This window comes from Cornus florida, unplaced genomic scaffold (genome assembly GCF_030987335.1).
Source record: "Cornus florida cultivar Cherokee Brave unplaced genomic scaffold, ASM3098733v1 CherokeeBrave_3.0.0_Hap2_Chr11, whole genome shotgun sequence".
Classification (NCBI taxonomy): domain Eukaryota; kingdom Viridiplantae; phylum Streptophyta; class Magnoliopsida; order Cornales; family Cornaceae; genus Cornus; species Cornus florida.
Window position 1 is genome coordinate 95752801 of NW_026775581.1, and position 11661 is coordinate 95764461.

An 11661-nucleotide genomic window follows, 5' to 3' on the forward strand; every position below is an offset into this window, starting at 1 on the left:
CTGCTATTTGGATCTGTCTGTTGACAAATTCCAACCCATTTTTGTTTTTATTTTTATTTTTTGCTTGCTCTATGATTTTGTTTGTTTTTTAGGGTTACATGTTTCCTTGCACACATTAAAGAAAAATAGTGTTTGTGCTTTCAATTGTTTTGGGCAGATTGTATTGATAATTTATTTATCTATTTTTTATTTTTTCGGAACAGTTTAGATTTTATCGATAATTAGTTAATAATTATAATGAAACATTATCAAACTTAGTTCAAGTGGTATCTACATAATCTACTCTCCTTGTTCACTGGGACTGAAAAAAGGTTACAATGAGACACTGTCAAACACTAGCTTGGACCTCATTCGCAGAATAAGTTTTGTTTGGAACTCTACACTGTATTTTAGAGCCGTTTCTTTTGATGGACAAATTTTGGCGGGTAAGACAGTTAAAATATTTATATATCAACTAATTAATATTACTTGGCAAAAGCACCTCGTTGGAAACATTTAACAGTCGGAAGGATCCAAATTAGAAGTGGAAAACACTGAAAACAAATATAACAATAGAAAAGGGCCTAACCCTGGTAAAAATTCAATTTAATACAAGCACGCCACATTACATCATTGTTATTAATGTAAAATAGCCATGTCAATTAAAATTACATAAATAAATTAATCACAAATGTAAGACGTACAATTGATGTTGTCATATATATATATATATATATTCAATTGGCTTGTCACTGCATAAGCAGAATATATATTTGTGTGTGTGTATATATATATATATATGTATATATATGCACCGGCCAATGTGTTACGTAATTAGTTTATAGAAGATAAGATCGAGTTGAGTTTGCGGAGACCATTTTGAAAGTGAACTGTTATAAAAAATCATACATGAGAAACTCATTTATTATAACACACAGATTAGAGTACACGTATAATGTATATGTTAAATTCACACACTATATATTATATAAAGGCCTTACACTCAGCTCCATCATTCAATGAACAAAAAGGTAGCAGCCACCTTACCAGAAAACTTATCCTAAAACAAGGGACATATTTTTTTTCTTCAACCTAACATGAACTCAAGTTCGAGTTTGAACTTTGATGAGCATCGATGGGTCATTCAAATCCGTCGAACCCTAGATGAAGAGCTTGAAGAGGACTATACTGAAATCCCTGTAAGCATCTTCAATGTCCCCAAAACCCTAATGGCTAGTAACCCGGATTCATATATTCCACAAGAAGTTGCATTAGGCCCTTACCATCATTGGCGCCCCGAGCTCTATGAGATGGAGAGATACAAGCTTGCTGCAGCAAAAAGCATCCAGAAACAACTACATTGCCTCAAGTTCCAACATATTGTCGACCAATTGACAAAGTTGGAGCCGAGGATTCGAGCTTGTTACCACATGTACCTTGATATAGATGACGAAACCCTAGGGTGGATGATGGCAATTGATGCCTCCTTCTTACTTCAATTATTTCAAATCTATGCTGTCAAAGAAGACCATAAGACTCTAACAAGAGTTTGTTCTAGGATGTCCCATTTGTTTGACATTGCAGGGAGAAAGTCGGCACATAATGCCATTCTTCGAGATATGGTGATGCTCGAGAATCAAATTCCACTCTTCCTATTGAGAAAGATGTTCGAATTCCATTTTTCGACGTTAGAATTATCGGATGGCATCTTACATTCCATGTTAATGGGATTGTGCAAGGAGCTCTCCCCCTTCAAGATGATGGAAGAATTACCAAATGTTCAAGTCTCCGAGCGCGCTCACTTGCTAGACTTTTTGTACCACACCATAGTGCCCAACTCGGAGGATCAACCACGCCAAGTAACTGAAGCTGAGGATCAACTAATGCGAGTCAAGGAAGGAGAAGAAAAACCTCTTGTGAAGAAGTCAATTTATGTCGAACAATTCCTTGGCGAGATTTGGAAGCTCCTCTCAAAGTTGTACGAAGGCCCGGTACGTGTCTTGATTTCAAAACCTGTTGAAGTGATTTCAAATTTGCCTTGGAATGTCATCTTTAAACTTCCAGGACTTCGAGTGCTGAAACAGCCCATAGAATTTTTATTCATCTCCCAAGATAAAGAACCCCAAAATGAGTCTCTTCCAAAGTACTCAAACTCTAACATTCACAAACCTCCACTGCTTGAGGAAATCACAATCCCTTCAGTCTCCAAGCTCTCCAAAGCCGGTGTCCGTTTCTTACCCACGCATGGCAGCATCTCAACCATTAGTTTCGATCCTAAAACAGTTACATTGTACCTCCCAACTGTCAGCTTAGACGTGAACACGGAGGTGATCTTGAGAAACTTAGTGGCATACGAAGCATGTAGTGCGTCGGGACCATTGGTTTTCACTCGTTACACTGAATTAATGAATGGGATTATTGATGATGAAGAGGATGCAAAGCTGCTTAGAGAAAGAGGGATTGTTTTGAACCATTTGAAGAGTGATGGAGAGGTGGCCAACCTGTGGAATGGGATGAGCAAGTCTATTAGGTTGACCAAAGTGCCCTCCTTTGATAAAGTGATTGAAGATGTCAACAAATATTACAATGGCAGGTGGAAGGTTAGAGCTGGGAAATTCATGAAACGTTATGTGTTTGGTTCATGGCAGTGTCTCACATTTCTGGCTACTATTCTGCTCTTATTGTTGACGGCTTTACAAGCCTTTTGCTCAGTGCATAGCTGTGCTCGAAATGTCACAAACATCATTGATTGATTAGTCCCGGGATATTGCAGACTTTCTCGTAATAGGAGTGTTTCCATAAAATTTTCAATGTAACAGTTGCTTACTGAAATTCTTTCATTAAATTTAGATGTGCATTAAATTTTCAATGTAACAATATTTAATTGCTTTGTTGCGTGACAAATTATTCTTCTAGTATTTTGTAACATGACAATAATGCCATTTCAAATTAGAAGTGAAGAACATTTTTAAAGAAGTGGAGTTATCACCTCTCTCTCTTTTTTGTTGTTGTTGACTCATAACTCATCATACATGGCTAAGAATTTTACAAATATGATTTGCTGAGACCATTGTTCAATTCATTGAACAGATTTCGCTCACTAAGCAAAAATACCTAGACCACTAGGACTCTGTATAATTGAGTTTCATTTTTCCAATTGAAGCTTTAAAAGAAGCTATTATAATGTGCTGTTGGACTTTTTCCTGAGCTTAATAAAGAGAGCGTGGTGTCACGATCCGATTCCTAACGACGCCATGAGCATAGAAGACACGCATGCTGGTTGGCTAAGAACATTCATTGACTGGGAATGGTTCCAGGGAAGGGACGTGCAGGACCACAGGATGGTACCTCTTCAGAGTTCAGGCAGGTCGACTCGGTTCAGTTCGAGGTGCTTGTCGCTAGTCGTGGACTTGACTATGAAGAAGGGAGTTAGCCATCCCTGCACAAACTAGTCGGGAGCTGGAGCCGTTCCCCTGACGAGGCCACGGCAGGCCGAAACCAGTCAGCATATATCCTTGGGAGGGCAGGTCGTGGTGGCTGACCAGGGCGCTTGCGCGAGCTGAAGCAACGCCTTGGTGCCGCACGGGCCGTGCCGTTGCGCCAAATCTCTAGGCCCGTGACAAATGGTATCAGAGCAGGACTTGGGGAAAAGCACAAAGGTGTACCCCCTTGTCGATCCGGGGGTCTTGAGAATGAAGTGGGTGCACTAAAGCGTCGGTGGGCAATCAATGTTGTTGGAGGAGAGCCTCCATCTCCCCATGAAGACGCGTCCTTTGAAGCCGGAGGGCCGCGCGCACTAAAGTTCTTGCAAGTTCAAGAGGCGTGCAAACCGTTGTGAAGGGCGGGTATCAAGTCAGCCGGAGGGCGCTTGTTTGCTCGGGGTGTCGCGGAGGCGGCATAAAGTGGGGTTGCGTTCCGAAGAAGTGGGCGTCCCTTTAGCCCAAAACCCTATCATTGGGCGAGTGCAGCCAAGGGTTGTACAAGGAAGCGATGGTGGGCAGGCGAGCATACCACTTGGAGGAGAGAGACTTTGGAATGTTGGACGCAGCGGAGTCAGCGCCGCACTGCGACGAGGGCGTCGCAGGATTTAGGTGGGGGAGAATGTCATGATCCGATTCCTAACGACGCCATGAGCATAGAAGACACGCATGCTGGTTGGCTAAGAACATTCAATGACTGGGAATGGTTCCAGGGAAGGGGCGTGCAGGACCACAAGATGGTACCTCTTCAGAGTTCAGGCAGGTCAACTCGGTTCAGTTCGAGGTGCTTGTCGCTAGTCGTGGACTTGACTATGAAGAAGGGAGTTGGCTATCCCTGCACAAACTGGTTGGGAGCTGAAGCCGTTCCCCTGACGAGGCCACGGCAGGCCGAAACCAGTCAGCATGTATCCTTGGGAGGGCAGGTCGTGGTGGCTGACCAGGGCACTTGCGCGAGCTGAAGTAACGCCTTGGTGCTGCACGGGTTGTGCCGCTGCGCCAAATCTCTAGGCCCGTGACAGTGGGCTTAATAAAGATGGGTGTACAAATAAAGGGCAAGACCTACATGCCCAAATAGGCCTACACATTGCAGCCATACAAAACAGAGGCCCACACAGAGGAGATGACAATAAGTTGAAAAATGATTAAACAATTCGTTAAGAAAATTAGAAGTTCCGGTAACCAAAACTTGACAGATATATTTATAAGGGTAAAGTTCAAAAAATCAGCTTATAGTAGGTTTTTATACACCCCCCCCCCCCCCCCCCCCCCCCCCGGCCGCTTCTTCTTTTTTTTTTTTTTTTTTTTTTTTTTTTTTTTTCTTTCAAAAACAAACTTGAGCGTCTTCAATCCCCTAATTTAAAAAAAATGTGCATTTCAGTCCATGTTTTTTTAAAAAGTTCCCCCACCTTCTAAAAATATCATTTTACATGACCTGTATTTCTACTAATTAATTTATAGGCAAAGTGAGAAAAACAACATGAATGTTTTAATTTTTGGCAAATAACACCCCTATTGTTTATTTTGAGTATATAATTCTGTTAAGTTTAAAAAAAATGAGTAAAGAAAGACTTATATTGTGTATGTAAGTTTGTTAAGTTTGAAAAATAAGCAAAAAATAACTTGAAATCACTGTTAAGATATAAAATTCTAAAAACACCCTTATCTTTTCCTATAATGCCCTTATTAGGGCAAAGTGAGAAAAATATCCGTAATGTTTACATTTTGGGCAACTAACACCCCTATCCTTTATTTTGAGTAATTAAGTCCGTTAAGTTTGAAAAAATGTAACAAAGAAGGGCTGAGGTCATTGTTTTGTTAAAAATAATGCACATGACATTTTTAAAATATAAAATTTTAAAAACACCTTTGTTTCTTCCGATAATGTCCTCTTACACACACACACACACACACACAAACTTATCACATTTAATTATTTTTTACCTATTTTTTATTTAGCTGTAAAGGGGATAATTTAGTCTTTTCAGCATTCAGGTCCTTGTTTGCACCAAAATTGAAAGTTAAGGAGATTTAAAACGCATAGGGAGTTGTATACTCTATATGTATACCATAAAGATATTTTTTTGCCCGCAACCCTATATTATATATATAAAAAGAAGGACAGGTTAGTTATTTAACATTTAATTAAATTATTTTTTTTACCTATTTTTTAATTCAGTTGTAGAGGGATACTTTAGTCTTTTCAGCATTTAGGTTCTACTCTATTGAATGTTAGGGACTTTTTAGAACGTATATGGAGTTATAAACTTTATATGCATATATACTTGGTGTTTTTTGCTTGTGACACATTATTTATTCTACTGACATAATGATATAAGGGGGTTTTAAACTATACAGGAACCTTTTTACATTATATTGATGGTAGAGGGATTTTTTTTTACACTTAATCCTATTTATAAATTAGAAACTCTGGTAACTAAATTCCCTTTATAACACCTTAGAACGGAAAAAAGAGCCTTCTTGACGACGCTACATAAATTTTTGAAAGATATAGTTGAACATGATAAAAGGATGTAATGAAACACTACATATATAATTTGAAAAGTGAGCTGATTAAATCTAACGAAACACTGTGTCAAAGGTGTTAAGTGATAATATAGATTTAGGTTCTGCTGCGAAACTTTCTTTCTGGAAATCAAAAGTTGTTTTCGTGAAAACTAAAATCTACAGTTGTTGCTGGTCCTCCTATAGATAGATTCCAAATTGTCATTTTTGTGGAGAAAATATCACATTAAATATAAGTATTAAAATATATGAGCAGGGAATGAAGAACTGGGAAAAGAAAATAACATTGTGGACAATTCTAGAGCATTGCTTAATTAGATAAATATAGGAGTTGAAAAGAAAAATTGAAAAGTTGGCGTATTTTAATTTTGGTTTAACATCTCAAAAGTGGAAAAAAAATTGTCAAACTAAGCTCTCTAGGATTGAAGCTTTTCACCCTAGAATAGCACGAAAGTCATGCACATGTTACAATATATCCAGAGACCATTTGGGTAATAATAAAAACTAAGTCTTTCTTAAGCCATTCCACTGTATTTGGGACACTTAGTCTAAGTCATTGACGTACTTTTTGATAGTCGTTGCTCTAGATAAGCGATAGATGATACGCATAAGAAAATTTTTAGAAATTCGTGATGCACGTTTTAACAGTAATTGTTTTAGGTATTTGAGTGATGATAGAACATCATTTATCATGTACAAGAATTTTTTTAAAGGATCTGTGCTGTACGTTTTGAAAGTAATTGTTTTATACAGATGACTTATGATAAAACTATCGTTTATCAAGTACAAGAAAATTTCAAATGAATCTATAATGAACGTTTTGATAATAGTTGTTCTAAATACATGACTTATAATAGAATATTATTTAACACATAGAAGGAAATTTTTGGAGAATCCATTGCTATTGGTAATGGTAGTGTTTGTAATGTATTGAGATCGAGAGGTTTTAAAAACATAGTTTTCAATGAAATTGGGATAATTTTTCATTCACAAATAGGAGATTCAATAGTTGCCATTAATAATGAATGCATGTGATTGAGTTGAGAGTAACATTGTGGACAATTCTAGAACATTGCTTAATTAGATAAAAATAGGAGTCGAAAAGAAAAATTGAAAAGTTGGCGTATTTTAATTTTGGTTCGACATCTCAAAAGTGGGAAAAAAAAAATTGTCAAGCCCTCTATGATTGAAGCTTTTCACCCTAGAATAGCAGGAAAGTCATGCACGTTACAATCCAGAGACCATAAAAAATAAGTCTAAAATGTCTAAAATCATTCACATTGAAATTGACTACTTGGGACACCTAGTCTAAGTCATTGATACACGTTTTGATAGTTGTTGCTCTAGGCACGCTTGATAAAATCATGTATAAGAAAATTTTTAGAGATTAGTGATGCACGGTTTGATAATACTTGTTTTATGCATTTGACCAATGACAGAACATCGTTTATCATGTACAAGAAATTTTTTAAAGGATCCGTGGTGTATGTTTTGATGTTGAAAATTTTTAACAAATTTATAATAAACGTTTTGATAGTAGTTGCTCTAGGGACATGACTTATAATAGAATATTATTTAACACATGGAAGGAAAATTTTGGAGGATCCATTGCTATTGGTAATGGTAATCTTTCTAATGTATTGAGATTGAGTTGTTTTAAAAACCTAGTTTTCAATGAAATTAATTGGGAGCTTTTTTCATTCACAAATAGGAGGTTCAATAGTTGCCATTAATAATGAATACATGTGATTGAGTTGAGAGTGAAGTGTTTTATTGTGTTTGTGGCAACTGGGCTCACGAGGGTCTGAGTACTTGAAAAACTATGCATTAGTCTGTAAACAACGAAGTCTAAGGTTAGAAGTCGATGGGGATTATTTGCACCAAATCAATGTTGTAGTTGCTTAATATTCCGTGTTAGGTACAGGAGCACTTAAAATGTATACACTGAAAAACAATTATGAAAATTCAATGAGAAAATTAGATCATAATACTAAGTGGGCAATGGCCCGGCGGGTACAAATCTCAAAAGGTGTTGAGTGATGATATAGATTGGATTCTGCTGCAAAACTTTCTTTTTGAAAATCAAAATTTGTTTTTGTGGAGAAAAATGTCACATTAATAAGGAATAAGGTTGCGTTTATTTGGATGTTATTTGTTTTCCTTTTTTTTTTAGTAAAATATTTACGAATAAAAAAAAAATTAAAACTTAACAAAAATAGCATTCCTATCAATGCATCCGATGGATTCGATCTAGACATTTGTCAAATACCGAAAAATAAAAATAAAAAATCTAAAAAAAATAAAAATTTTTGAAAAAATTATTTTAAATATAAAAACAAACGTTGCTAAGTATAAGTACTAAAATACGAGAATGAAAAACTGGGAAAAGAAAATAACATCATGAACAATTCTAAAACTTTGGTTAATTAGATAAAAATAGGAATTGAAAAGAAATTTTGAAAAGTTGACGCGTTTTAATGTTGGTTCAACTTCTCAAAAGTGAAAAAAAAAAAAAAAAAAAAAAAAAAATTCAAGTAGAAGATGCTCTGGAGGACTAAAGTTTTTCCACCTTGTACAACAACAGGACGCATTTGTCTTTGGGCAAGAAAGAGAGTCTAAATTCGCTAGGCATTCACACGCACTATAAGACACTTTGGTCCAAGTGGATTACGTTATGTTTTGTTAGTAGTTGCTTAAGTACATAATTAATGATAGAACATAGTTTATCATGTGAAAGAAATTTTTGAAAAATTGAAATTTTTGGAAGGACTAAACTTGGTTTCACACAAGTTAGTGATAGAAAGATCGTCATGGGAAAGACTATATATAAAGTTGCTGTTATAATTAAAAAAATGTTTTTGTCAATAAAAGTTGTAAGAAAAAAATATATTATGTGTTTGATAATACATTATATAAAATACTCTTTACAATTGAATTAATTTGAAATAAAAATATTTTTAAACAATTAAAAAACAATCTCCAGAGACAAAAATATTACAGCAATTAAATGTGTTACCGGTACCAACGGGCTAATGGTCTAGCGGTATCCGCCTCTTACCTCTTAAAGGGAGGTCAGAGGTTCAAATCTCAAAAGGAACAAGTGTATATAAGTACCAACTAAAAAATATATATATATAAATGTCACCGGCCAAAACTCCAATACTTGAGTAGTTTCAACATCAACCCAAAATAGGAAGTACTTTTCAAAGTTCAAATAAGTTCAGTTGGTTTCATCATCATTCTACTGTCTCTCTCTCTCTCTGCATGGGAAGAATGTTCAATTATAAGGGACAGTTCAACACGCTATACAGTCAAAAGTTTGATGAGCAATGTGCTGTTGTATGTGAAAAAAAGCATAAACATATAGAGAAAATGGAGATTTATTTATTTAGTTTTTTGAATGGTGGAGCAAACACAAGCTCCCACCGGACTGGAACTCCTATCTTCTTCAAATTGTACTGTTAAGTCAAATATTTAATGGGGGTAAGTGCAAAAAATTCCTCCTTAATTTTAAAAATATGCAAATAATATTTTTGGTGTTCAAATGTCACCCTATTAGTTTCAAAATAGTGCAAATAAGGGTTTCTGACGAAGAAAAATGGCATGTGCGGTGCATGTGATTAAAGATTGGCCTTTAATACCAAAACTACCCTTTTACACTACCCAAAATACCCATTAAAAAACATAGAGAGTTTTTTGCACACTTTAAAAAATAAAGGGGTTTATTTACAAATATTGAAATAATTTTTAATTTTCTTTATTCTCTACTCTTTAACTAAATACATTAATTCATTGTTTTTAAACATTTTATATATAATATATATTACTCTTTTTTAATTATTTCTTTATATATAATAAAAATATTATTTTTAAGCATTCCATATATAATATATATTACTTTTATTTAATTATTTCTTTATATATAATACAAATATTTTCTCTCTCCTCTTTAATTTGGCTCTTTCTCTCTCTAAGTAATTTCTATTTTTATTTTTTATTTTTTATTTTTTTCTCTCTCCTCTCTAAAGTCGCTTTTTCTTCCTAAAATAATTTCCATTTTTTAGTACTTTCCAATTTTTTTTTTTCATTTTTTAATAATTTCTCTCTCCGTGTCGAATTATGCCCGGAAAACACCATCACCGGCTGAAGAATCCAACACCATCACCGGAGAGACAGACAGACAGTTTAGTGAGAGAAAGTGTAAAGAGAGAAAGTGAGGAAAGAAAAAAGATGGGTCAGATCGTGAAGAGGTAGAAGGGAAAGCCGTCAAAGGCAGATCTTGCACGCCGCGCCGCCGTCACTGCGACGCAGAAGCGTGACCTGCAACGGAGCGTCCGTCGCCGGAACATTAGGTACAACTTTGAAATTAAGAAGACGATTCTGAGTCACCGCTGAATCAGACTCGGCGCGAGGCACACATGCTTGATGCTTTGACATCTTCATCGGACTCCAGCGACGGCGATAAGCCACGAAGAAGAGGAAAATTGAACGAGTTGAACATTTCTAGCAACCACACCCATCAATCACTCCACATAGTGTCGATTGAGGCGAACATAGGCCAAGATTTTTGATTCTCACCGCCCAAACTAGTGTCAACCGGCGTGCTCAGATCCAATTACGGCGTAGCAGAAGAGCCAAACTTTAAGCATAAAACGTCGGCGTTTTAGGAATTATCCAATGGGGGCTTCAAGCATAAAACGTCGCGGCGTTTTGAGAATTGTCCTTTAAAAGTAATTTCCGCTTTGTGTCAATTTTTTTATTATTATTGAATAAAAAATATTAGAAGGTATTTTGATATTTTTACTTTCCCGACAAAGAGTCCTTATTTGCATTATTTTAAAATTACATAGTGACATTGAAACACCGGTGTTATTAATTTGCATTTTTGTAAAACTAGAGGGGTGTGTTTTTCTACACTTATCCCAATATTTAATATTAAAAGGTCTCCTCTCCCCTACTCTTTAAAGATAATGATATACTCACTCTTTAATAAAGAATATAATATATATTGAATATAAAAAGTAATTATTCAGTGTGATCCCGTTAAGCAAGAGTCTTAACTAATGGGGATTTTTTCTTCTTTTTTTTTTTTTTTTGGACCTGGCAAACATAGAACATATTATAAAAACAGAAAGAAATACATCAGACAGTGGTCCTGACCACATACAATCATGCCAAAGCATATCCCACACAGAGAATGGTAATTATCTAGGTTACTGTATAAATGTCGATTTAACTTATATATATATTTTAATATATGGTTAATAACATGTTTATTAATTTTTAGTAGTGTATTTTCTTTTAAATTTTTATAGCCTATTATTTATTAATTTTTATTTTCATAAAAAAATTTATTTGTATTTATTTATTAATCTATTATACTTTCTATTTTTAAAAATATAATGAACCAACTGTCCAGTTAAACACCAACAAGCCGTCATTGCACCCTTTTGTGAGCAGTGTCTTCTTGTACTATAAGTTTGTTATTTACAGTTCCTTTTCCAATTAAGGAGCTGTGGGATGGTAAATTACGATACTGTCCACATAATCAGTTAACAATTAGTTTATATAGATGCATGGCCAAATACAGGGACCAACTCCAATGGAAAAGCCCCTAATGCATAATGCAAATGGTAAAAATTCTCAACTCATATTTTTGAGGTTTGAAAGTTGGTGTATG

The 11661-nt window shown here is 35.3% G+C and overlaps 1 protein-coding gene across 1 annotated transcript; it reads left to right on the top strand.

The window, feature by feature from the left end:
• The first annotated feature begins 1076 nt into the window (after window positions 1-1076).
• On the top strand, window positions 1077-2732 carry LOC132281598 (putative UPF0481 protein At3g02645). Its single transcript, XM_059783293.1, has one exon. It carries the CDS (start codon window positions 1077-1079, stop codon window positions 2730-2732), a length of 1656 nt encoding a protein of 551 aa, XP_059639276.1.
• The last annotated feature ends 8929 nt before the right edge of the window (window positions 2733-11661 follow it).